This window comes from Myiozetetes cayanensis, unplaced genomic scaffold (assembly GCF_022539395.1).
Source record: "Myiozetetes cayanensis isolate MyiCay16 unplaced genomic scaffold, myiCay2020 scf2-11, whole genome shotgun sequence".
In the NCBI taxonomy this organism is placed as follows: Eukaryota; Metazoa; Chordata; class Aves; order Passeriformes; family Tyrannidae; genus Myiozetetes; species Myiozetetes cayanensis.
Genome location: NW_026087411.1, coordinates 31,604,453 through 31,630,825, shown reverse-complemented (window position 1 = coordinate 31,630,825; position 26,373 = coordinate 31,604,453). Strand labels below are relative to the sequence as shown.

Below are 26,373 nucleotides of genomic sequence, written 5' to 3'. Positions count from 1 at the left end.
CCTTCCACACCACGGAGGGGTATTTATAGGACCGAATGCAGGAAGCTTAGGAACGGCTGAAGGGTAGCCATCTCCAACTGTGATTCAGCTCCAAGGGCAGCAGGGTAAGGGCCCAGCTCCACCCTCACTTATTGTACAACTCAGACAGCAAGCTCAATAAAACGTCTTTATTCTGTACATTTATATATAGATGCTTGGGGAGCAGGGACAACCCCCAGCATTAGAAAAATTCAAGACAACAAAACAGCAATTATGAAGAGCATGGCACCAAGAACAGTCATGCCACAGATGGCAGGGATGAGGTGAGACCAGCCATGGGCTGTTTCAGAAACAGTCACAGCACCCCGTGCCCACTTTGGAGCAGAAAACACCAGGGCTGCTGCAAAGAGCTGGAGCTCGCCCCCCATACTCCCCGGTAACATTCTTTGTGACCAACTAGCACCAAAGGGAAGACTGCTGGCAGCTGGGGCCTGCAGGCATTGGTGAAAAGACTGTCTCCCTGGAATACCCAGCCCACTGCCAGGATGGGAAAAAAAGCATCCTTCTTGGGCAGTGACCCTGAGCCAGCAGCTCCCTTCTCACCGCTGGGCTGATGGGGATGCAGCAGAGTTTTCAGCTGGATCAGTGCTTCCTCCAAGGGACAGGTCACTCCTGAGCTGCCTTCCCTTCATGGATACCACCGTTTCACCGGCTTCCCCACGCCTCAGCAGGCTCTTTGTAGGGGGCAGCCGCCCCCTCCTCGCCTGCCAGAGCCCTTCCCTGTGCAAAGTGCAACTCTGTGATGTCCACAGATCTGCACAGCCCCACAGGCACTGCCTGTGCCAGCAGCCCAGAAGCAGAACGTGCTCTCAGGATGGCAGAAGGGCTCTTTGGGTGTCTCTTCGGTCAGGACTAGCAGGCCACCACGCCAGCGGCAGGGCTGGCTGAAGACCTGTTGCTCGCAGCAGACACATTTGGTCTAACAGTCAACAATAAAACCAAAAGCCTATGTACAACTTTACAGACCTTGTTGCATCCTCCAGGCTACACAGGAGAGCTGCATAACAGGGAGTTGGAGACAAATGTGCTCCACTCTATGCACAGAGTCCTTGTGGCCACATCAGCTTTCCTCCGACAACAAACCGCAGTGGCAAGGGAAAGAAAGGAATTCTTCCTCCAGGACAAACAGAAATATAATCATGCCACTGTCAAATCACATCTAAACAACGGAAGTCACCTGGTTTTGTGTAGGTAATGCAGCCTGTCCTCCTCGCACATTAAGGCAAGCGTGTGAGGAGCAAGCTGGGCTGGGAACAGCCACACCAGGGAGCCCACTGCAAACCACTGCTACCAACGTGCAGATGACACCGTCAGCTGAACATCCACGGAACAACCTGCTCACACCAGCACAGGCTCAGGCCCTGCTCTGCTCCACAGAACGGCCTCCCGTTCAGCTGCTGCAAGGAACAGATGCAAGTACAAACTCTTTCTTCATGACATTATGTCAGGAGGCTGTGCCACTCAGAGCAGCCTCAGCTTCCTGGGAGTCAGTAAGCGGGATGCTGAAGAAATGTGTACACGTGAGTGAGGAACATGACATTTGTCCAACAGTAAGACACTCAGATTGGAATAACGCAAAACCAACACACAATTGGACACACAGCAGATTAAAGCCAACCAAGATTCAAACAGTTAAAAAGCATCCTGAATGCATTCTGAGAGGTTCGGCCAAGTCCCTGCAGTAGGCAGCATGGCCTCTTCATCCCCTGCCCAGAAGGATGTGCTGCAGGATGACTTGGGAGAGGACTGTTATCAACTCAGTGCTCAGAGAGCAGAAATCAGACCAAATCTTGTGTCAGAGATGGCAAAAAATGTCCCTTCACTGCTGATCTTCAAGAGCTCTGCTCCTCCCAACCAGCAATTTTCAAACAGTAAACAAAGCCAGAACTTGCCTGCCCAGGTCTGCAGGTGCCTCTGATCTATTCTGAAGGAGGGCATGGTAATGAGAGCTGCAGGCGATCTGGAGAACGTGCTTAACTTGTCCCATGTACGGTATTGAATGCGAGAGACTCTCCCGGGCTCCATCTCACAGTGCAGAGGGACGTCCACGCTAGAATGGGACAGCAGCAGCTCCAGGCATCGCTCAGAAAGCCATAGAAGCTCCCATCCTTCTCCCCAGGTGCTGGTGAGTGGAGATTTCTCTGACCTACTGGTAGTCAGAAGCTCAGCTGTCCAGGCCCCAGGGACTCCTCCAGGCCGTTTTCTTTGGTGGTGATGGCTTGGAGGTCAGTGACATGCCCAATACCTTTGGTGACTCCTTCACGGAAAAGCAGTTTGGCTCCTATCTTCAAGTATTCAGGATGCTTGATGAACCTGAAACAGACCACTGCCTTCTCTCCTGTCCGCAGCTTGTCCTGAAAAGAAAAACGGGAGAGCTTAGACCTACCTCCCAAACCAGTGCATGCAGGAGAGGTGCATGCGGACGGTAAGATGAAGCAAATGAGCAGGTTGCTTTCCTCAGACTGCATGGCTTGAGCCCTTCCCATTACTGTATGCATATGGAGAGACAGGAAGACACAAGCTCTGGAGAGTTCACCTCTCTTCACAGTCTTGCTGTAGTTCATCATGCTGTTTGCTTTGTGGGAGGGAATTCTTTAATGTGTTGGAAGGAAAAGCAACCAAAGGGGCAGGATAAAGGGATGGAGTGTGCTCCTAGGAAGAGACACAGCTACTCAAAATAACAATAGCCCCTAGCTTTACTACAGGGTATGGTGGAATGGTGGGTATGGTGGGTATGGTGGAATCCCAACAAAACACACAGGGAAGGTCCGTTTTCCTCCCCTTCCTTCCCATTGCCTACCTTTCCGTGGATCTTCTCTACAATCGCTGTCTGTCGCACATTCCCCACATGCACCGTCACCTGAAACCCCTTTCGGAAAGTTGTGGCATGGAACAACAGCACGATCTCGGCTTCAAACACTGAGCAGATGGTGGGGTTCATTTCTGGGCTCACCATTACCATGCCCTGCAGAACAACCCAAGGCTCAGACTAGGTAGGGCCAGTCCCCTTGCTTCTGACCAGCCTGCAAACCCACAAACACATCTCCACTCTGTGACTGGGGCTTGCATCCCATTCTCAGCCTTGTACTCATTCTACTTTGTAACTTGGCCATTTCCTCCCCTTCCAGCAAACTCCCACCCTACCAATGGGGGATCTCCAGGGAAGCCTCCGGTCCTGCCCACTGGACCAGTGAACAACCTGGCAACAGCAGGACTCACCTTGCGCAGCAGGGAGCGGTCGAAGGGCCCGAGGGCCAGAGTGGCTGCCTGCCCAGCCCGCAGCACACGGCAGGCAGAGCGGTTCCGTTGGATACTGCACACCTTCAGCCGGAGGAACTTCCCGTCGTCGGTGGGACCAACCACCAAGTTCTCCCCTTCTCGGCAGATCCCACTGCCCAGGGCAGAAGAGCAGGACACAGTTCATCAGGAGACAAGAAAGACATCTCACCCTCCAAGATCAACCTGCGCAAATTCCCCAGGGCCAACGAGGTGAGTGCCTTCGGACTATTATCTGGGACCAACTAACAGGGATACAAAGGCTGGTGAGAACAGGGATTTCTTACAGCAGGAGGGAAAGCCACACTATCACTCCCAAGGATCCCAGGTATAGACAGGGGCCATTTCACCCCCAGTGCTCTGCCACACTGCATTGTTTCTGGTGGAGAGACTTCAGATGATGCCTCTTCTGTGTGGATGTGCTGGTAGCCGAACTGCTCCGATTGTCCCCAGGACAGAGAGACAGCTGCCTTTTCATGGGGAAGCATGCAATTAACCCCTGCTGGAATGGGAGGATTTGCCCTCTACGTTCCCTCCCCCTGCTTGATGAAGGACATTCACATTCCTAATCCAGCAACTTTCGGGCAGACTCTCTGCTTGCCACCATGTGACCAATGGTCTGCTCATGGCACCTCCCAGCACCCTGTAAGGGTCTACCCTCGCTTGGCTCAGCCACCTGGCAGCAGTCAGGACTGAGCCTCACACAGCTTCCACTTCTGCAGAGGGGGACTCTACCCTTGAGGGAACTCCAGCAACCACTCACATCCACACTTGTCTGCCTGGCCTCACTTACCTCGACAGAGTTCCTCCCACAACAGTCCCCACCTCTGGCACAGTATAAATTTCATCAACCTGCAGCAAGGCAATAAAAAAAAGCTGCTCAGACAGACGGCGGTGAAACAGCACTCCAGAAATGAGGACAAGGTGCCTGCCCTTTGTGTGAAGGAGGTGAGCTCTCTGCTGGTCATCAGACACCATCTAGGAGCTTAACCAGCTACCACTACCCTCCTATTAGAGGAATATCTGCCTTTCAAGTGGCTACCAGAGAAACAATCTTATCCCTGAGACAGATAGCCCTTGGTTAGGACACAGCCCAGCCTACCACATTTTTCTCAAGGACCGAGTCCTTTCCTTAATGTCTTCCAATAGTCCAGGAGTTCACCACATCTCTACCCATGGTGTCCAGATTCCCCAGAAGTTTCTCCCATGGCACAGCAATGACCGGAGTATCAGAAACTCCCCTTACGCACCTGAAATTCTGTAAGTTGCTGCATTAATTCTTCCTGCTCTTTACTGTTGGTCAGTGGAGGGAGGATGTTGAGGAAGACTTTTAAGAGATCCAGGTTCTCCCCAGAAACACTGGATAGCGTGAAGATTGGGGTGATGCTGTCAGACACAAATAGACAGAAATAAGCAGAAGGCCAGAGTGAAGCTGCAGAAGGTTTCTGGGATTCTGAATTTACTGAGATCAGCAGGAGGACAGAGACGACAGCGATAAGTGGCTAAAACAGGAGGGCTAGGTACAGCTTTGCAGTAATCCCTGCCTCAACAGTTGGTTGAGGCACCAATCCCCTGCCAGCCCACACTTCTGTCATGCAGAAGTAACTCCAGTGCAGCCTTGGGCACCTTCAGCTCCCAGAGCCCAGGAAAAGGTCTGGGAGGGGAAAATGCCTTCTTGGAGAATGCAAAGCTAGGAAGCTTGATGAGGAGTTGAGATTTTCAAGATTTGGTCAGCTCCCCTGTGGTCGCCCTTCCCAGCTCCACATGGCAGCCCAGTGTGAATTGCCTGCTCCCAGAAGAAGAAAGGAATGGTGCCTTACTTGGGAGACTGTGCAAACTGTTGTGCTGCTGTAACAGCGTCATCATCTGAGTTCACAAGCAGGGGGAGCTTGTTGCAGCCTGGCTGCTTCAGGATTCGCTCCAGCTGCTTCACTGTCCGTTCCACGGTGGCTTTTGAACACAAGTCAACTTTGCTGACGACAATGAAGAAGGGGACCTTGAGGGCCATGGCCAAGCCCAAGTGCTCTCGCGTTGTGCCCGCTGCAGGAGACAAGCGAGAGTGTAGGTGCAGCAGCAGTCATCACTGTTGCTTTGTTTATGTCACGGCTACGTCTCCTGGCCACCCCACAGGCCCGCTCTAGAGATTTCCCTGTAGCTGTGTAGTCCACCAGGCAAAGAAAAAGCAAAATCACTCTTTTAAACAAAACCAAACATTAGCCCAGAAAAATAAAAACCACGAAGAAGTTTTGTGATTGATCTGTTTGTTTCAAAAAGATGCAGCAGTTTTCATTCTTGGGCTAGAGTTTGCCAAAAAACAGCCACAAAAATGTCAAAGATAGATGTGGGAGAACTCCAGTTGCCTTTTTACAAGGCCTCAGGATTCAGCACCCCTAAGTATATGTCAAAGTTGTTTTCTTTTCTGACAAACATAGCCCCAAATTCCAAAAAAAGCTTCCCTGTCCAGGGCACAGCTTAATGTGGTCTATAGCTGGTAAAAGGATCCCAGCTCTACTCCCCTCCCAGGCACTCCTACACACTGGCTTACAAGAAATCAGTAAAGGTTTCCAGACTAATAATTTTTTCTGACAACTGTTTGCAGCAAACAAAGACCCACTTCCCCCAGTCTCCATTTCTCTCCACACATTGTTGTTCATCCATACAGGCAGGGCAACACTCACCAATGCCAGTGTTGGCACTAACCACCAGCATGGCAAAGTCTGGGCAGTAGCTGGTGAGGCCAAAGATGGTTGTTTTCAGATACTTGTGGTGGCCAGCTAGGTCAATGAAAGTGATCATTTTGGAAGAACTTTCACAGATCTCTTCTGCTGTCCTGGAGTCACTGTAATTTACCACCTGAGGAACATAAGGAGTTGGTGAGAGAGGCATCCCCAGCAGGGAAGCAAAGAAAACCCATCTCTTATCTACCCACTTTGATCTCAGAATCAGTAAGGAGAGATCATCCACCATGGGTGTAAGATAAAATGTCTGTTGCAAATTGACAAGTAGCACTCAGGTTCAGCCTAAGGGACATGGAGCTGTGCCACCTCTCTTCTCTCATGTCCCACTCACAGTTGTAATAGAAGGGCAGTCCTATTCTCTTTCAGCTTTCTGAGTTCAGCAGCCCACTCCCCTCACCTCTCCTTTGCTGTTGAAGCCGAGGATCTCAAAGCTGATGCTTGACGTTCTTCCTGACTGGATTTCATGGAGATGCCGGAAGAGGTTGAGGCGTGCCCTGCCCCGCCCATTGTCCAGCTCTCCTTGCGTTAGGACACCCAACAGTGTTGACTTCCCTGAGTCCACATTCCCCAGCACAGCTACTCGAAGGTCTAAGAACTACAGGAAAAAGAAGAGAGAAATCACGAAACTTTACCACTGCTGTGCTGAGTGTGCATGAGCACTACACGGCAGTGGAGATGCACCTCAGAGAGCATCCCTAGATGAGGGACACTGTGCAGTGTAATCTTGCTCAGATTCTGCTCTTGCTCCCAGCAAACCACTGCCCAGCAGATGTGATACACTCTCTAGAGCTGTGATGTGACACACCAGCCTTTGATATCACATAAAAGGCCATTTGCTGCAGCAGGACCTCTAGATCCTTCCTTGTTTGCACACTGGCCTGCATCAGAACCACTGCCATAAAAGTGAAATAATTTTTCACCTCCGATCCAGGCAATCTCTCCCACTGATCTCTGCCTCAACCACAGTCTTGGAGATAAGAAGTGTTATCATCAAGCCTCCCTCTGGCAGCTCTTTAAAGCATCTGCTATGGGCCAATCTATGACAAAGTGCCTCTAGGGTTTGGGCTCCCATCCCAAAAGGAAGCTGACTGTATAAAGCCTCTGAGTCTCCAGCAGGAGAGGATGTCCAAGCCACACGTCCCTACCTGCTGGTTGTCAGGCACCTTTCGGACAAGCACCTCCGTTATCTTCCTCGGAACATCACTGTCATAATCGACCTCCCTCTCCCGCAGCACCGTAATGTCAGCCCCAACCCTGCCATGAAAACGAAAGGAAGGAGTGAGACACACTTGTACTCCACGGATCTTGCACCTTTACAACAACAGCTGACAAAGAGAGTGGGATAAAAGCTGGTGATGGCAGGCAAGGAACCTCAAGCTTCCAGACAAAAGCCCTATAACTTCCTTCATGTTTCCAGAGCCTTATGACTGAAGGAATTCCAGTCATACAGGGGCTTTTTAGAGTAGAGCCACTGGCCGCTGAGTGGACTCCTGGGGCCGAGCCCCTCTGCTGGAGGCTGTTGATGCTTGTGGGCCCTGCAGACGAAAAGGAACATGTACTTCTCTGCCATGCGGCGCAGGGTCTTGAGCGAGGCACGCATCTCCTCCTCTGAGAGGCCCACCAGCAGCCCGTTGTCCTCCACGCCGATCTGATAGACGGCCTCACCGCGGCCCTCCTGCAGTCGCCACTTCATCTGTGTCACCAGGTGCTCAAAGCGGTACTGCGAGGGGTTCACCAGCTTCAGCTGTTCAACAGAGGGGTAGTTCTAGTCACAGCCTGGATGCAGAGGGATTCTAATTGCCCAAGCCAGCAACTCCCAATACTGTGAAGCAATGCTCCCAGCTCTGACCCACCTCTAGAAAGCACAGCCTGTGTTACTGTCTGCACAGAAGCTATGGTACAGGTGAAAAAGGGTTTCACAAAGGTGCACACATGTGTTAGAAGAACTTTTCTGCATTGTGACAAAGGGATCTGGACCCTGCCTGCTGTGGGGGTAAAGGCAGCACTCTGGGACCCATCTGTGACACAGGAGCCAAGTAAGTGCAAATGAGAGCAGCCACAAGGAAGTGACAAATCATTATGAGGGAGACCTGCAGCTCTCCCAAAACATGTAGACTTCAGGAAAAACACAGTGGGCCTCACCTTCTAAAACAGATTACTAAAAAGGAGAATTGAGATCAAACTCTTCAAGCTCAGCCTACTGGGTATTGCTAGGCACAGAGACACAGAAGATGACTGGTCGTTCCTTAGTACAGTGTCCACTTTTCTGTCTCCTGCTTGTCCATGTTACCCATAGGCTGTCTTTGGTGAAGTTACTCACAGCAAAATAACCCTCTGGGAGGAAGACCTTCTTCTGCAACCTCAAAATGACTCACCTTGTACTCGATGTTCCCATCTTCTGCCTGGTCAGAGAATGAAACAAGACAGAAGAGTTAGATGCTGTGCCCATGAGGACTTCCTTCTACAGGCACCAGCTGCCCAGATATTCTGCAGCTGGTGCTGATGATTTCAGAGAGAGGGGAAAGTGGTAGAAAGAGACTGTGTTAGCTCCACCCTCTTCTGACATTCCTTCCTACACTCAACCAGAACTTCCCTTATGGTTTGTTTTTGCTGTTTGCATCCCACATCATGAACACCAGAGGACAAAACTAGAGTGGAACACAGGGGTAATACTGTCAGAGTAGGGAGGATTTTTTTTTTTCACTGACAGTAAAGAATAGGGCTAGCCTAACAGTCACACAGAGAGAGAGTTCCAGTTTCAAAAAGGCCAGCATATGATTCAAGGTCTCCCCCCTCACCCATCCATGACCCACAAAGTGCCACTGACAGCAACCCACTCCCACCCTATCCAGCAGCTTCTATTCACCCAATGTGCACAGAAATAGGAGACTGGGAACAAAAGTCACTGCCTCCTCTCCTGCACACTGATATCCTCCCTCACTCAGTTTTTCACTGACTCCTTTACTGACTCCTTGTGTCTCTTCTCTCTTCAAGAAAGGACTACGGACATAAGGAAGCAACCTAATGATTTCTTTGAAGTACAGAAACTAGTCACTGGCCCGGCAGTTCTGGAGTACCAGACCTTATTGGGACTGTCTGTATGCAATGTGCTCACAAAAACTTTCCCAGGAAGGGCTGAAGCCTGACTGGGTTGTTACAGAGAGGCCCAGGTACTCCTCAAGTTCACTCCAACCACAACACACTCCAACTATCCAAAAACAATGTCTAGCCAATACTGAAGTAATTTTCCCATTGATTCGGTATAAGGGAAGGGGCTGGAGAAAGGGCTGGAGCCTGGAGGAAGCCACGTACTTTGTCAGACTAAATGGGGTTGGCAACAGTAAGCACTTCCTTTTCCTCTGGACACCTATTTGCATGTGTTTGCAGAGGGCAATAGCCCTCTCCTTGCCTTCTAGCTCAGCTCCTAACCACAGCGGTGCTTATGGTGGCAAAAGGCCAACAGAAGTTCTCAACTGTCAGCTCAGTCTCAGGCAGCAGAGCTATGCAATGAGAAAAGGGTACTTGTGGAAGGTTTTCCTCTCTTAACAGCTTTCCAGTTCTAAGAAAAACACAATTCACATACTACACTGTCGTGTAAATAAGGAGGTGGGTCTCCTTCAAGGCTGCTGAAGAATAGAAAAGCAACAAGCCTAGACTTGCTGTGGCACACACTGCAAGGGTAGCCAGGGACAGGAAGCTGCGTTGAAACCACAGGGGACTGTCCAGCCTCCAGCTGAAAGGAACAAGAACTAAACTGTGGCTGCAGGGCACAGTCCTGCCCATGGAGAAGATCTAACAGTAGCAAAGCACTGTTTTCCCTTCTTACCAAGCATCACAGACTTGCCTTGTGGAAGGACTGCTCCCTCCCAGCACAGGCTCTTATATATTTTACAGAAAGCTCACTGACTGGGGCTGAGCAATGGAGTCTGGGGTCACGTAACTCTCTCCACAACGTCAGTCCTATTAGTTCGGTGCCAGCTCCCTCACCGAACCACAGACCCGCCTACGACCAATGCACCTTTTCCTGCTGCAAGAGGCAAGTGCCTCACACCCTGTCAGTACCACCTGCATCCCCACGTAAGAAAACAGTTGTCAAAATTAACTAGGAAGGGAGTCACTAGAACCTGCTGAGTTTGGCAGCTGGAAAGGGATTTAGACCCACAGATCGTTCTCTCAGGGAGAAATGTGAGCGGGATGCTCGGGACTATGAGGCGCACAAAGCTTTATTTCCGAAGCTATGTCGTTCCCAGGCAGCAAAGCACCCACAGACGGACGCCAGGCAGTGGGACACTATTCGCGGACAGGGTCTGGCGGACTCCGCGGGGAACTCGCTGTCACCGGAGGAACAAGCACTGCGCGCAGGAGAGACCGAGGCAGGCGGGCACACAGTTCCCGGGGCTCCTGCCAGGGCTGCTGCCGGCCCGACCCCCGCACGGCCCCGCACCAGCACCTCCAGCCCGACCCGCGACCGAACCTGCGGGGCCCGGGCACCGACCAGCCCGGGGGGTGTGTGGCGGCACCATCCCTCCGCCCCGGGGCCCGACCCCGCTCCCTCCGCGGTTGACGGGACGCGGCGGCGTCGGAGCTCACCTCGGGCGGCAGGTACGGCGGGTTGTTGGCCTTGCCCCCCCGGCTCCGCCCGTTCTTCTTCTTCGCCTTCGAGCCGCCGCCGCCGGGCGCGGCCCCCCCGCGCCCGCGCAGCGCCCCGCCTGCCCCGCCGCCCGCCGGCCGGCAGCAGCCCCCGAACAGCTCCGACACCCGCGAATCCATGGCGGCCAGTGCGGCCCCGCCGCCCCGGTGCGGTGCCCGCTCCGCTCCGCTCCCCGCCCGGCCCCGCCGCCCCGGCGTCACCGACCGCCGCGCGGCGCCCCGGGAAAGCGAGTCCCGCCCGCCTACAACGCCGAGAACGCGCCGCGCGCCGCCCACTCCAAACTACAGCTCCCAGCGTGCCCCGCGGCGCGGCCCGGTCGCTGCCGTACGGGCTCCCTCCGCGAGGGCGCATGGGAGTTGGAGTCCGAGGGAGGGAGCGCCGCCTCCCGGCCGCGGCGAGCAACGCGCAGGATGCCTCCGCTCCCCGGGTCCTGCCCGCCGGGGCCTGTCGGCGGGTTTCCCCCTTGGCACTGCACAGCCCCAGATTCCCTGTTCATTGACAGCGAAGGTCGGCACCCGACCCAGCTGGCATCGGGACATTGGTGCACTTTCGAACCTGTGTGCCATCGGAGATGCCTCATGACTACGCAGAGGCAGCAGCTCGGTGCGAAGCAATCATTATGCTCCTACCGGGGGCGGCAAGAACAGCAAAATACCCTCCTGCTGTGCGCCGCACCCCCTCACCGAGTGTTTTCCCAGTCTCCAGTTCCACTGCCACCGCGCCTGCTCTTCCTCCGCCGCATCCGCTGGGGCGGGCGGCGCTGGGTCAGCTTTTGTACATCTGCCACGCTCTGTGGCGCTGTCAACAGGCAGCCAAGGTCCCTGTACAGCAGCCGGGGAGCGGCTCCTCCCGCAACCCGCTGCGAGCGGCGCCCGCCCTCCCCTCGCCGTGTGCTGGAGGCGGCACCCAATGGGGCAGCGGGCGCAATGTTTCCAAACACGGCGCTCCCGCGCGCTCCCCGCCCCCCCGCGGCGCGGCGAAGGCAGCTCCTCCGCAAGGGCTGCCGGGGAGGGGGCGGAAGCCAGCAGAGCGGCTCCTGGGAGTCCCCCGGACAGCGCTGCCGCCGCTCCGGACACCGCCTCAGCCGGGCGGCCCCGGGGCGGGACCGCGGCCGGCGGGGCGGGGCCAGCCCGGTCGGTCACGCTCACCCCGGGGGCGGGGCTCCACCAGGGCCCCGCCTCCTGCCGCGCGCCCGCTCGCGCCGCCGCCCCGCTCTCTACCAATCGCTGCGCCTGCTCGCCCGCGCGCCGCTCCCGTGAGCCCCCGCGGCGGCCGCGGCATTTAAAGGCGGCGCGGCCGTTGGCGCGGGCGTGGTTGCGGCTCTCGCTCGGTTGTTGCTGCCGGATCGCGGGATGAGGCCTCGGCGGAGCGCGTCGGTGCCCGGCACACCCTCGGTGTCCGTGGCGTTCCCGGGCGCCGTGCGCCGGGGTAGCGGCTGCCGCTTCGCCTGCGAGCTCCTCAAGCACGTGCTGCACCAGCGGAACCAGCTGCCGCTGCCCTACGAGCAGCTGGCCTACTTCTGCCGGCGGGCGCCACAGGTGAGGCGGCCCCGGGGTGCGGGCGGGAGGGAGGTCGGCGGGGTGGCCGTGGAGCTCGAGTTCTGCCAGTGAGCTGCTGGTCGCACGCCCTCGTGTGTCGGTGCGTAGAAAGTAAAGTGTTCGTTGTAGCTGCGTCCCTAAATGTTACATCTTCCTCTGGAGAAAAAAAAAAAAAAAAAAGAAAAAGGTAAGGACAACGTTAAGGTCCGGCTGTTGCAAGTCTCGGCAAGTTGCTCTCTATTGCTTGTTAACGCTACTCTGTGCTGAAGGCATGTCGCTGCTTTGGCTGATCTTTGAAAGACGGGGCTTCTGTTTCTTGTGAGAATTTATCTCTACTGCGATTTGGGTTCAAACTGAGTGTTTGTCGAATAGGGTGTGCTTTCGTGTTCTTCTTGTGTCTCTGTCTCTGTAAGTACCTATAGCTCTCATAAGGACCACACCCGCCTTGCTCCCTCGTGGAATGGGCCATGCTTTCTGCAGAGCATATTGGGACTAATACATCCTTATAACTAAAAGTATTAACGGGTTTGTTTGTTTTCCAGAATGGAGATGAGATTGAGAAGCCACCCTCCACGGGCCTGGGAAGCAGCAAGTGCCAGCAGGTGCTAATGGAGCTGGAGGGATTGTTCCAGCATCTGGAAGTCATGTTTAGTTTGACGCTGGTTCCTCGGGTTCTTTTCCTGCTTGGAGGAAATGTCATGAACCCCAAGGAGCTCTATGAGCTGAACTTGGAAGGGATCTGCGAGGGCAGTGCTGAGGAGAGCCTGCAGACTGCCCCCTGTGTTCGCCAGCTCTTTCACAGCCTGTTTGTTGCAGACATCTTCAGTGAACTGAAGGCTCTCCCTATCACAGGCACGCTCGTCCTGGTCCAGGGCCACCGGGACTGTGGTGTTGAGTGGTTCCGGCCCAAGCTGAACTACAAAGTGCCAACACGAGGGAGGAAGCTGACTGTTAGATTGTCCTGTGATGGAGACCCCCACCTGAGTGCCTCGCCTCCACAGCACACAGCGCCTGACTGGGAGGACTACATCTGGTTCCAAGCACCAGTGACCCTCAAAGGCTTTAGTGAATGACTGGGCTCTGTAGATGTCCAACTGGAATATTAATTATCCTTTGTTAAGTGTTAATTTTATCCAATGTAACCATGTATCTTTTTCTGTCTGAATTTTTTTTTTCTCCAGGGCGTTTATTGTCTTCCTGTAGCTTGGCTGCACTCATCTTTTGTCACTTCCTGATTTCTTGTTGAAGGCAAATCCCCTTTAAGGCAAAGGTGCAGTAATTTCTGAGGGACTTGAGCTGTGGCAGAGCAGATGAATTAGTGTGTTGGGATGCACCCTGCTGTGTGCTTAGGAGCAGCTGCAGCTCTTGGTATCCCCTCAGCTGTTGTGGTGCCCACCCCACTTGAGTAATCAAGTTATTATCCATCTATTTGATAAAATTAGACTTCTACAGACCTCGGTTTCAGGTCCTTAACATTCCAAAGAGTGCGATTTCTCGGCAGATGGGAGATCTTGTACCTAGTGCTGTTCTGTACTGGAGACGGAAAGAGCTTGACCAGTTCTGTGGAGGCAGGGTAGCAATAAGCAATTTTTTTTTTTTTTTTTTAAATCCTTAGTCCAACAGCCCTGACAATCAGTTAAACATACAGATACAATTAAAAGTAAGCAGTTTTTGCTAACCTTCTTCAGAAAAGGAGTTCTGCCTCAATATTGTAACTTATTCTCGCTAAACAACAAAGTAAGCAAGTTTCTTGCTTACTTTTATCTCTTATAAGTCTTGAACCTAGACTTTTTTGGAATGTGTAGAAGTCAGGGGACTGTGATGAAGTTCAGCACTGTCTTTATCTGCCAAATTCCTGTTCTGAGTCATATTGTATCACTTGGAAGCAGATTTGAGCCTGTTCTTCTGAGCTGTTCTCTAGTGCAGAACAGGACAGGATGTGTTATAGAACTAGGAGGAACTTGATATTTTTGAGCTTGGAGAACACTAGGAGTGGTGTCTCTGCCATATTATCCATTAACAACTGTTTACAATGTGCAGTAGCTGCTAGAACTTGTTCTAGGGGAGAAACTGCTAGAATGAAGAAAGCTGCCTTTTGTGCAGCTGCCCACTTGAATATGTAATCACAGGTTTTTGAATGAAATATCACTTGAATGTATGAGTGTTTGTGCTCAAGAGATCAAAACCCTTTACACTTCCACCAAAGCTGCTTGTAATACATATTTAAGAATGCTAGTGCCCAAGTATTTAAAACTTTTGAACACAAGCCTTAGCCATTTTTTTTCACCTCTCTGTCCCAAATGAATGCAATGTTACTGCAATAAACTGTTTACATATTTTGTTATACTTGAACTATGAATTCAGCAATGATATGGTGCTGGGAATGAAAGAACACAAGGTGCTTTGGGTTTTTTTTACTATTATTTTTGTTTGGTTGGTTGTGGTTTTTTTTGTTTTTCTCCTTATAAAAATCTTCACAGCTCGATTAACAAGTATAGTACTGAAATTATCAAAATAAAATGCTTGTTTCTATATGTGATTACATTGGATTTCTTTAATCCTTCAAAACAAAGGTTCTGCTGGTGCCAGAACAATTTGCTTCCATTCTATGCATATATTTAAACTGCAGGTTTACAGCTGTTCCACTTTTCTGACAAACTGCATGATGTCTTGTGCCAGAAGCTTTGGTTCCTCAAAGGCAGCAAAATGCCCTCCACGTGGCATGTAAGAGTAAGTGACGATGTTCTTGTAGACATCCTTTGCCCAGATACGTGGTGTATGAATTATCTCCTGAGGAAAAGCTGCAATCCCTGTGGGAACATGTACACCAATCCTAGAAGACACAAGTTTATTGCATTTTTGAAACAAGTCTCAGGGAAAGTCCATAAAAACTTTCTGACTGGTAACTGCCATAGTTTCATATCAGCAGCACACCTTGTGGCCTGCACTCTGCTGAAGGGCTTCACTTCTGTTTGGATATCCTTGAGTATAAACATGTTATACCTGAAACTGTGTAAAGGAGAGCCAACTTTGCACACAGTTCGATCCTGAAATGTTTCACTCTGAGCTTAGGTGGTTCTGTAATTTTGTGCTATGTGACAAGATGCTGCACCTCTGTGAAAATCAGAAATGAACCAGCTCACATTTGATTTAAACTTGTGGTACCAAATGTGTAATAAATGAATCTCTGGGGAGGGAAGGTAGACTGGTTCAGTCACAAAGAAAAACACTCCTCCATTTGTTTGTATGATCTGTTGCTTGGAGAAATCCATTCAGCAATATTTTTCTGGTCAGCCTCTCTTAAAGTCATCTTAAAATACCAGCTGTCAGGAGGTGCTTGGTTTCAAGTACTGCTCTCCAAAATCCTTCCCCAAGTTTGTGCTTAACTGCTGTAGTTCTTAGTTTATCCTCCAGCAAGCCATATCCTTCCTAATTCAGTTTAAACTTCTCTCTGGGATATGCCCATGATTTTCTGTTTTGTTTTTACTGAACTGAGTAACGGATTACATTTGTTTGGCAAAGAAGTATATAGACCTGTATTTTGAACACAAGACTGCATTTGATGCTTTGACTAGTACATATTGCCTTGGTTGCAAGCCACCCTGTGTGAGTTATAGGTTCAAAAGAAAAGTGACCCTTAACTATATTCATCAAAACATAATAAGAACTTTGATTTATTTTTTTTCTGAGTTAGATTTGCTATTGTAAGTGATCTAAATGTTTATACAGGCAAATGTTTCCATCTCATTTGCAAATCTGTCTTGCACCTACCACTTCATTACCTGTTACGAGCAGCTTGAAAAGGGTCCTTGGAAAAGTTCTCCTTGTAGAATCGCATTGAGGACACAATGGAGGATGTCACCCAATAAATCATCACATTGGTCAAAAGCTCATCAAGAGAGTATTTGCTGTTGAGAGAGAAGGATGAAGAAATGTAACCAGAAGCTATTTCTCAATGCACTGTATTGAGCTCATGTCCTGAAGTTGTTCCTCTTGTTCTCTGCTCATTTTCAAGTAGCAAATTAATTGGCACCCATGTGCCCAGAGCAAAACCACCTTGTTCTGAATCAATGGTTTGCAGGCAGTCTGCTGTAAGTTTAAGCTACTACTTGTCATGTGTGGTCTTTCATCCTTAAATTTCAGATTTGACTGGCCAATCTTTTACCTGAATCCTCATATTCGTTATTATCGCTCATTCTTTTAATGAGACTTTGCATGGAATAACATCTGTTTTCTTACCTTTCCAAGCCTCCATTATCTTTATTTAGAAATGATTTGTCTGTCCAGGTGGAGAATTTCTCCAAAATATATGCAGCAAGCCCCACCGGGGAGTCATTCAGTCCACAACCTAATTCAGGAAAATAAAAGGGTTATTGCAGTTGCCCAGCATTGCAATACTTCAGTGGGAATTAAACTGGACTTTCATAAGTGTTCAGTTTTCTATGAGAATTCAGTAATGAGTCTGTATTTTAATACCCCTGATAGTACTTTATTCATGACAAATTCCCCCCAAAGTAATTCCAGCTGTAACCGATGGCACTACAAACTCAAGTAATTCCTATACAAAAGAAGCCAGGAACTAAGGAAGTCCTATTGGCTTCTTGGTAATGTGTGGCAGGAGTAAATTCAGATGTAAAGGGATTACACTCTGAAAAGAACCTTCAGATAAATTATTTGGGAGCACTGTCCTGTTTTGAATGGGCAACTAGGACTGTTAGTGCTGTTCATCACGTTTTATCTAATTTAAACAGTGGAATGTTGTGTATCTGTTATCTCTTCCTCCCTTGGGGAACATTAGCAAACATCATAAATACAGAAATAGAGTATGAAGAATCCTAGACTGTGAGCAGCTTCCATAGAAGCACTGTACAATCACTTCAGCCTTTCTCCCCTTCATGTATTCTTCTGATTCTAAAATACAATAATGAAACAGGGTTAACAGGCATGCAATAGATTCAGAATATCATGGATTTAGGGTTTCCTTTTTTTATTTTCTTTAACAGTTTGTAAGATTCTCTTAAACTCTGAGCAGGCTGATGTTTCTCATGGATTCTCTCATATGGCAGAAGCCAAACTTGACCTCATTGTGATTTTTTAACTTTACTTAAACTGCTTTGGACTTTGTTAACATCAGTTTCTATTGGCTGGTTTTGTCAACCAGTCACTTAACTGTAGAGTTGCAAAAAAACCATTTATCTTTAGATTAAACCAAATCTTGGATAGCTGTCAATTCTTCAGCTAATCATTAACTTTTATTTGAAGAGAAATCAGGATCATATTGAAGTGTACAAGTGCCAGCACAGATTTTTGATACTCTCTCTCTCCTGGAACTTGCTTATTTATTCCTGTGCTTGATTCTCACATTGACTAGTTTAATCCTTTTCTTAAGGCAGTTTAATTTCTTAAGGTAGTTTAATTTCTTAAGAACACTGGAGGAATCTCAACAAAGTATTTTCTGGAAGTTATGTAAGTTCCATTACTGGACTCACAGCTCTTTGATTCTGCCAGAGCTCTGATTTTTGAAGTATGGTTTCCCTGTGATATTATCATCTGTAAATCAGTTCTTCTCTTTAAAATAGCTCTGCTAGTTTTCTGATCAGAGACTAGACATACTAGTCTTTATTTTTCTCAGGCTACCTTCACTGTTTGGCCCTTAAAAAAACCCCAAACAACCAGAAATGCCACCACCACAATCCCCCTCCAAACTGGTATCTCTTTTTCTCCTTTTTTATCTTTGGTATTGTGATTACTTCAAGCAACAGACTAGACATTAGCAGACTAGACATTAGCTGACATTTCAGTTTCAACTTTTTCTTCTTCAGTGAATTGCCAGGATGGGGTGCTTGTTTGTTCTGTGGTCTCCATAGCTGATAGCTCTGCTGTCTTTCCTGATGACAGGCTATTTCAATAAGGCAATACCGCAAAATCCTCTCTAGTGGGGACTGATGTAAATAATTTAACTTTTATGAAACAGCCCTATATTTCTTCATACTCCTTATCTACTGGATCCAATATGTCAGGCTTCTGACACTTTTTCACGTGTTAGGGCTGTGTCTACCTTCCTGCAAGTTTCTTGTTGCACTTACTTGCTTTGGATATTTTTCTTGTTTTCAACCACATTTATTTCTAGAAGCTTCAACTTCAGGACTCTGTGCTTTATTTTAGGATACTTTTTGGAAAGGGGTTCTTCGCCTGAGAGAAGTGGCATGCTATCCAAAAGGCCTTGAAAAGTGATATTTGAAATCTCCATCTTTTTTTGAGCTGTTCCTTTTAATTTTGTTTTACACAGTTCTTGTCCCTGTGAGCTCACTGCCCACATGGGTCTTTCACTCAGTTACCAAAACTTATTGCTTCTTAAACTTGATTGGCCTTTGTTGCTATAAGATTGTATATACTATAAGCATTTACTATACAGTGCTCACAGTGATAGAGAGAAGGTAAATTACCTGCAGTGTCTGGTTTGGTGGACTGGATATGTAAGTACCCAGACTCTCTCAGAAGGTCATACACGTTCTTCTGCATGAAAGGGTAGATACGTCGAGCATCTTCCCTACTGAGGCCTACAAGCCATGGCACATAAGCTCCAAGCATTGTGGAAATCAACCTTCCCAAACCTTGTTTGCCGATGAAGACGAGATTCAGATGAAGCCCTCTCACAGATCTAAAATTAAGTTAATGAATAGAAGGTTAAATCAAGCGATTTGCTGTCTTCAGATTTTCTAGAAAACACACCTGGAGCTCTGGTAGAAGCATTTCACTGAGTCAAATACACAAAGCCCTTCAGGTTCATCACAACTCAAAAAATGGGAGTTAGAAATGGTCCCATATCCATCCAGCTCTGCAACTGCTACTCAGTTTCTGGATGTAGCATATCCATGCTGGTAGCTCTGGCTGTTGATCTTGTGTTGTTCCATGCTGTAGGGAACAGGCTGTGCTGGGTATTTTCTGAAAAGCACGAGTAGACCACATGTGGCCTCTGTGTTCTGGGCGTTATGCAGCACAGCCGCAACGGGGGAGAGTGAGCTCCCCGGCCCGTAATCTAACTGCTTTAGGAGCTTTCCCACTTTATCTATTCTCTGACCCAAGTGTGGCTGTGGTGCCTGGAGAGCATTAAATGCCTCTTCAGCACAAAGCTGCGATGCTATCTTCTGAGGAAGGCATTGTGCTTCTTTTCCAACCAATCTCAAGTCTGCATTTTACACAGGAAACTCCTATACTTTGTGTGTTTAGCTGCTGAAAGGCTGAGCTCCTCCCTTCTTTTTCTCTGTGCTGATTAAAAAATCTCATTCCTCATTTAGAATGATGATCTGTCTCCTTGACATCTCAAATCAAAATGCAGCAGAGTCTAGTGAAAGAGAACCAAACACTGAAATTTAGAAAGCACAAGAACTGTGCCAATATCAATGCAAAGCATATGAATACAATTGAATATGCAAGGTGGGTTTGTTCCTGAAGGAAACAACAGAAAGAATGAGATGTAGGGCAAGCAGAAGGCAGGACCACAGAGCCAGAAGGTAGGGTAAGAAATGGAGGCAGCTTTTCTGCTCTGATTTCCTTTGCTACTTACTGTGGCAGCATCTGGGCCATGTCTGTGGTAATACGAGATCCCCAGTCTCCTCCCTGTAGGTAGTATTTCTTGAAGCCCAATCTGTTCATCAGCTTATGAAATATCCGAGCAGCTGCTATGGAGTCAAAGCCTGTAGGTAAAGAGAAACACGTGAGCTCTGTCCTGGTGTTCGTCCCCTGGCCAGAGATTGTGGCCTGACAGAGGCATGTGAGTATGGGGCTGTGGGAAGGCACAGTGTGCCATGCTGCTCTGCCTCACTCCTTGGGAATAAAGTGAGCACAAGATGCTAGAAAGTCAGTGGGAAGTGGAGAAAGTGGAAAGTAGACCTGGATTCCAGCTACCATTGTGCTCCAAATCTCCCCAGCGAGCGCCAGAGCCTCAGCCACGTGGGCGTTAGTGAAGAGCCAGGCATCTGCATTCACAAACTGCAGTATCCAGGGGGGCTCAGTATGGCTGAGGTGTTACCCCAAAGACTTTAATTCTAACAGAGCCTTTTCATCGCTTACCTTGCTGGTGAGGGGCCTCTGAGAAGCCATAGCCTGGGATGGATGGGCAGATAACCTCAAACACCACGTCACCCTCATTCAGGCCATGCTTGGCCGGCTCCGTGAGCAGAGGGATGATCTTGTAGAACTCATAGAAGGAGCCAGGCCAGCCATGGACCATCAGCAGAGGTTGAACAACTTGACCATGAGGAACATAGGATGGCTTCACATGGATAAAATGGATATCAATCCCTGCCACACATTCAAGAAAAATAAATTAAAGCTCTGGGTCCATCACAGCTTCTGCTCTAGACTCTGAAGAAGGAGGGTGGCAAAATTGTAATTAACATCTGTAGCAGAAGAGATGATTACTCAATCAACCCACGGCAAGAAGATGCCAGATTAAAAGGGATGCCTGTATCTATGTCTCATCTTTTATGTACAAACAGAGGTATTGACCCCAGCCCCAGATACTGGGGTCACAGGAGATTGAACTTTCTCTCCTGAGAAACTGGTCTCACAGTATATAAGCTGAGCTGCACTTAAATGAATAGCATAATGCAGGTAATAGTAATACGTGCAAAAACATGACAAAATTACAAAATATGTAGGTGATTAAAAGAGAAATATGGAAAAGGAAGTGCATGAAAGAAGCTGAAGAAAACCTCATCATTAGTTAGTGCATGTTCAGAGCCAGAAGCAGCTCATCCGGAAGCAGACCTAATCTTATTGCTATTTTTAATGGACTAAATCTCTACAAGGTTATTACTAATAGAGCCTTCAATGATACTTCACTCGTATCACTAAGCTGTTATGCATACTGTTACCTTATTGTAATTTCTTAAATCTCCCCCTTCTCTCTGTGCATTTCAGAGTGAGACCTGCTCAAGCCACAGAGGTTGCCTCACCTTCAATGGTGGTGTGGAAGTGGGGGTATTTGTTCAGGACTTCCACTTGCTTGCGCCAGTCGAACTGGTTCCTCCAGTAGGACACCACCTTCTTCAAGTAGCTGGAGTTGAAGCCATAGTGGAAGGCAGCCCCCTCCACATGTGGTGTGTAGCGGGCCTGATCCAGGCGCCGGTGCAGATCCTGTGGAAGGGAGCCCTTCTTGAGAGGTTTGTCAGCTGCCTACACGTGCCTTATGCCAGGGCAGACGTGGACAGGCTCTCCTTGCTCCACTGGCTTTTGTATTGCTCTCTGGGACACCACAAGCCCTCCTGAAGCAGTGCTATACTCTGCATGACCTCCTGAATTGTTAATACGGGGAATATATTTTTCTACAGATTATGAGTTCCCCTAGGGTACCCAGGAGTACTGGGTCCTACTTTTGACTTAGTGCTAACTCACTTCAGGGTTTTTGGCACTAGCAGCTTGCCAGCCCTGCCAGCTGGGATAATGAAAAGCTCAGCCTGAGCTGCAGAATGTTGACCAGATAATTAGGGACAGGCATGCAGGGACAGATGTGCTACAACTCAGTCAATACCCCCTCCCTCTTCATTCTAGCCCTTCTATCTACAGAAGTCCCTCAGTCCTGCCCTCCTGGTGCTGCTGCTGTCCCACCACCCTCCTGCCCCTCCCCACCATCCACAGACACTGCCAAAGTCTGCTACTCAAAGTGTGGCCTTTCTGCAGGAGCAGCCACAGGTTGCATGGAGGGTCTGTTGTCCTTATTGGACATTGGAATGGATCTGAGCTCAAATCCTGTTCATAAAGGATGGTGAGCCAGAGCATCATCTGATGGAGCTAAGAAGCGGCACTGGCACATATAAGTGCGTTGCTGTCACCCCCAAGACATCTCCTCAAAGCAGAGAGGTGGGTGATGGACTGCCTCCATGTGCCTTGCAGCTTTCTGCCCCTCCTAACACCCCAGCCACCGGTACCTCGATTTCTTTGTCAGATGTTTGAATCTTGAAGGGACGGATACTTTCATCTTCTCTCCCTTTTAGGAGTCTTTCACCTGAGCCCCACCATCCATCGCCCATTTCAAGAGTCTTGATCTTGTGTCTAGATCTCAGCCAGTAAACCAGCATCCCTCCAACCCCCAGGGCAGCCACAGGGACTAGGACTGCGTTCTTCTGAGAATATTCAAAAGATCTGAAGAAGCATAAAATTGTTTGTGTTCAACAACAGAAGTGTCAAGGGCAAAGGGATTATGCTGAGGCTTGTAATCACATCCATTGGGACTGAGCAGGAACAAATGCCTACAAATCCCATGCAGTCAGCAGGGACTGGAGGTTTCTATTTTTTCTGAAGACCACAGGCAAGATTTGGGGCAGAGTTGTATTTACCAATGCTTCTTAGTGATCTCAAGTCCTTGCTAATCAGGACTTGCTGATCACAAGGCTTCATTGTCCCTCTCCTCATGAACCAGGGTGCCCAGGGGGACAAGGTTCAATAGCATATGGGCCAATCTATTTTGAGGCAGGTACTGGTGTGAACTAGATAGTAGCAGCTGGACTTCTCCAGGGATAAAAACTGCATGGACAGAGTGGGCTGAGGAGCAGGAAGAGAGACAAAAGTCTTCAGTTGCTGAAGAGAGCTGGATGTGCCGGACATGCTTCTCTTGCCAGTGCTTTGTACATAACGATCTCTTAGGGCAGCACTGGCCCTCCACCATAGCTTTCCAGTAAGGCTTGTGTGCTGGTGCCTCTCTTTCTGTTCTAAAGAGCAAGGTTCAGACCTGAGGTGCAGGAGCTAAGTTACTGGAGTTGGGTTTCACAGACATGCAGTCCTAAATGTAGTGTACCTTCCCTCTGACCTGTGCTCCAAGTTCTCCAGCTTCCTTGGGGGTATTAATAGGGGTGTCTGGGGCTATTGCAGGGGGCTACAAGGGGACTGTGAATGAAGATTTTGTTGTTGTGATCCAGAGAACGAAGGGACTATCACCTGCACCCCAGTTAGGGAGCTGATCAAAAGTGGAGACCTCAGCATGGAAGAGCCGTTTCACTCACCTGATCCGGGACAAGACGCTCTCCCTACAAAAAGGGAAAAAAAGAAGGATCCTTATAGTCTGATAATGTTGTCTGATATCAGCCCTTGGGGATGGTGTGAAGAATGTCACCTGCCAGCACATTTATTGCCCAGCCACGCAATCACAAGCTGTTTAGCCAGCTGGCAACATTATTTTTCCTACTTTTTGGATAGGATGGAAAGAGAAGGGCTCAGAAAACGCTATCTCTGCACAAAGAGACAGTGTTCCTAGGCTGTGTTTTAGCTAGATAATTTGTTGCCACAATATTTCCTCCTTCAGCATAAATTGGATAAAAGGCGCTAAACAACTGGGTAGGTGTCCTTGCAGTGTTTCATCCTGCGAGCAGCCGTGTTACTTCAGCCAAGAAAATAGTTTATTCTGCTTGCTGTGTAGCAATAGGTGCACAGCCTTGGCAGGAGGCCTCCGAGCTCACGTGTTACTCTGCTGTTCAGTGTGCTACGGGGCTGGCATGAGGAGAGGCTTGTGGGACACTGTCCTGTTCAGAGTTCAGTGAGCCGATTTACCTTTGCCACTTTTAACTACTCCTGATTAGATACCAAGCTTTTAGTCCTCCTGCAAGAAAAAGGAACTATCCTCCTTGGTTCTCTTTAAGCCTGGTAGATTTTGGTACAAAAGCACAGTCTAAAATCTAGCAAAATCAGGTGCAATAAGGGAAAGTCTTATTACTCTGCCTCGTGGAAGGCAGCTAGATTAGAGAGTTCATTGGTGTCATAAGTGCAATACCTTGAGAAAACAAAACAAAAGCCAAAAAAGAAAAAGCATTGAAAATCTGTGAAAAACCAACTCCACTGAGTATTTTCTTTTTACCTAATACCTTTTCCCTCTGCTGTCTGGGATGCAGAACCTGGTACCTGTACTGGATATCCCAGTAGTCTCCAAGGCAATTTGGTAATAATCTCTGAGACAGCCTATATGTGATTTTTAAGGACATAACTCCTTAAGTTGCTCCCAGACAAGGAAGAACACGGTTCCTGAGAACAAATAGCTTATGCAACAGGTACTAATATCCCCCTGTACTTACATCCTGGAGCTTAGTGAGCTTTAGAGGCATGAAACCAGTTATGGCAATAGCACAAACTCTGCACTGCTAACAAAGCAAGCAAGTCCCAGAAGGAGCTCTCGCAGTGACATAAAACAAGGCTCAGTCTATCAAAACCTCCTCTGCACTCATGCTCAGGAGAACTCAGCTGCATGTTCCCACTCTCCGATGGCTTGGTGACCCTCCTGGGGTTTTCTCCCACCCCCAGCCGCAGGGAGCCCAGTTTGGAGTCCCTCCTCCCCGTGCCGAGGAGTTCTTACCAAGCGTTTGGAAGAATCTCCTGCCACATGCCTGCTTGTCTTTCCCTGGACGCTGCTCCAAGTGACGCAATCCAAGTTTCTCCTCTGCTGGCTTTCTCTTCCGCAGTGACGCCGTCTCAGGGACAATGCGATCTACATCATCCATCAGTGCCACCTATTGCTTAAGTGTGCAGTTGCAGATTGAGCTCAACAGAGGCAAATGCAAAGTCCTGCGTGGGGTGGGAGCAGCCCTGTGCACCAGCACGGGGCCGATACCAAACGCACAGAGAGGAGCCCTGCGGAGGCTCTCCTGAGGTCCTCAGCTCAGGTCGTGTAAACGCTGTGTCCTTCCAGCAAATGCCAGCTGATTGCAGGGCTGCATAGCAGGAACGTCAGGCAGCAGGCTGAAGGAAAGGATACTTCACTCTCTCACTTTTGAGACCACACCTGGACTGCTACATCCTGTTCTGGCCTTGCTGGTAGAAGAAAGACTGGAGTGAGCCCACCCTTGGAGGTACAGGGCCACGAAGCTGCTGCAGGGCTGGAGCATGTGGGGTATGAGGAGAGGTAGAGAGATTGTTCAGCCTGCAGAGAGAAGGGTAAAGGGTGCAATCTTATTGCTGTCCACAGCTAACTAGTGGTGAGTGGTGAGTGTAGGAAAAATGGACCCAGAATCATCCCGGAGTAGCAGCAGTTGAATAAAAAAAGGCAATGGACACAGATTGCAACAAGGGAAATTTGGGTCAGATATGATAAGAAATTACTTTACCATGGATGTATTCAGAGCCTGGGACAGGGGACGAGAGAGGATGTGGGATCTCCATTCAGACATTTGTCAGGAACAAGGCACTGAGCAACCTGATGTAGCTGCAGCTGCTCAGAGCAGGTATTGAGATGAGCTCACCTCCAGGTGAGCAACCTGTGTATCACCGGGCTCTGTTCCAGGTGCACCTGTGATTTGCAGCAGCCAAAACAAAAAGTTCAGTTTTTCATTTTCCATGGTAATAAATGCTTTGTTTTAGCTCAGGCAACTAGGGTTTTTTTTCCCTCATGACTGGTAAAACCTTACTGGATAAAGGCTTTTCCTTCCTAAATTGTTGCAGTGTCCTTGCTGTGTTTCTCTTTAGGAATAACTGCATTTTACCATCAGAGGAAATGATTCCTATTTTTGTGCAATGCTTAAGGTGAAATACCATCACCAATGAGCTTTGTGATGGTTAAATCTCATACTGCTCTGAGTTCACATACAGCCACTGTGCCATCGCAAAGAGCCATCAGGAAGAAAAGTTTGTTAAATCCTTCATCTGGTTGAAGTTCAATTTATTGCTGCACCATAGCTATTTCTGGTTATATCCATCTGGGATTACTGAGCTCTAAGGTTCTATTTCCCATACAAACTCAGCTCTCTTGAGGCTTCTTGGAAGGTGGTATCCCTGATTGTGGAAGGACTACAGTCAGAAGACTAGAGAATTACTAACAACAAGAAGAAAGAGTTACAATCTGGGTGGAAGGTAGCCCAGGACTCAGTAAGGTGCCAGGCTGAGGTACAACAGGCTGTGATGTTTTCAGGAGACAAAAGAACCACAGGAAAATTCTATTTCTTACTGGGCACTAGGAAAAAGCATACAGGCTGGTGGAGGAAGGTCTGGCTTAAACATCTGAGAGTAAAATTATCTGTGCCAGGAATGTGGGAAAAGAGCCAACAGAGCTCGTTATCGCTGCAGAGAAAAGATACAAGTTGCTGGTCTCTGTCTAAAAGATTTAGGAGAATCAAAACAATTTTAATTTAAGATATGAGGGATCACACTA

The 26,373-nt window shown here is 48.9% G+C and overlaps 3 protein-coding genes across 3 annotated transcripts; 1 reads left to right on the top strand and 2 right to left on the bottom strand.

The window, feature by feature from the left end:
• Positions 1-153: 153 nt before the first annotated feature.
• Positions 154-10,878, bottom strand: GTPBP2 (GTP binding protein 2). Its single transcript, XM_050316931.1, has 12 exons — positions 10,644-10,878; positions 8,429-8,455; positions 7,613-7,797; positions 7,199-7,307; positions 6,451-6,648; positions 5,994-6,168; positions 5,136-5,355; positions 4,566-4,701; positions 4,109-4,167; positions 3,259-3,430; positions 2,840-3,004; positions 154-2,393 (listed from the first exon to the last, which is right to left on the bottom strand). The coding sequence occupies exons 1-12, from the start codon at positions 10,821-10,823 to the stop codon at positions 2,196-2,198; spliced, it is 1,824 nt and encodes a 607-aa protein (XP_050172888.1). The 5' UTR covers positions 10,824-10,878; the 3' UTR covers positions 154-2,195.
• Positions 10,879-12,056: 1,178 nt separating this feature from the next.
• MAD2L1BP (MAD2L1 binding protein) lies at positions 12,057-14,781 on the top strand. The gene is made up of 2 exons (XM_050316958.1): positions 12,057-12,242; positions 12,785-14,781. The coding sequence occupies exons 1-2, from the start codon at positions 12,057-12,059 to the stop codon at positions 13,313-13,315; spliced, it is 717 nt and encodes a 238-aa protein (XP_050172915.1). The 3' UTR covers positions 13,316-14,781.
• LOC126640791 (epoxide hydrolase 1-like) lies at positions 14,714-24,724 on the bottom strand. Its single transcript, XM_050316934.1, has 10 exons — positions 24,586-24,724; positions 23,246-23,269; positions 22,175-22,388; positions 21,203-21,383; positions 20,316-20,546; positions 19,810-19,939; positions 18,689-18,903; positions 16,482-16,590; positions 16,025-16,150; positions 14,714-15,075 (listed from the first exon to the last, which is right to left on the bottom strand). Exons 1-10 carry the CDS (start codon positions 24,612-24,614, stop codon positions 14,874-14,876), a joined length of 1,461 nt encoding a protein of 486 aa, XP_050172891.1. The 5' UTR covers positions 24,615-24,724; the 3' UTR covers positions 14,714-14,873.
• Positions 24,725-26,373: the final 1,649 nt, after the last annotated feature.

What these genes read in the sequence shown, in the direction of transcription:
- GTPBP2 (XM_050316931.1), bottom strand. Translation starts at nt 10,823, where the DNA reads ATGGATTCGCGGGTGTCGGAGCTGTTCGGGGGCTGCTGCCGGCCGGCG. An exon ending in CTGCGCCGCATGGCAGAGAA is followed by an intron (nt 7,308 to 7,612) that starts GTACATGTTCCT and finishes TTTTCATGGCAG; the next exon opens with GGTTGGGGCTGACATTACGG. An exon ending in ACCGCTCCCTGCTGCGCAAG is followed by an intron (nt 3,005 to 3,258) that starts GTGAGTCCTGCT and finishes GTTGTTCTGCAG; the next exon opens with GGCATGGTAATGGTGAGCCC.
- MAD2L1BP (XM_050316958.1), top strand. Translation starts at nt 12,057, where the DNA reads ATGAGGCCTCGGCGGAGCGCGTCGGTGCCCGGCACACCCTCGGTGTCC. An exon ending in TCTGCCGGCGGGCGCCACAG is followed by an intron (nt 12,243 to 12,784) that starts GTGAGGCGGCCC and finishes TTTGTTTTCCAG; the next exon opens with AATGGAGATGAGATTGAGAA.
- LOC126640791 (XM_050316934.1), bottom strand. Translation starts at nt 24,614, where the DNA reads ATGTGGCAGGAGATTCTTCCAAACGCTTG. An exon ending in GAGATTCTTCCAAACGCTTG is followed by an intron (nt 23,270 to 24,585) that starts GTAAGAACTCCT and finishes CCCTTTTTGTAG; the next exon opens with GGAGAGCGTCTTGTCCCGGA. An exon ending in CATCTGACAAAGAAATCGAG is followed by an intron (nt 21,384 to 22,174) that starts GTACCGGTGGCT and finishes TCCCTTCCACAG; the next exon opens with GATCTGCACCGGCGCCTGGA.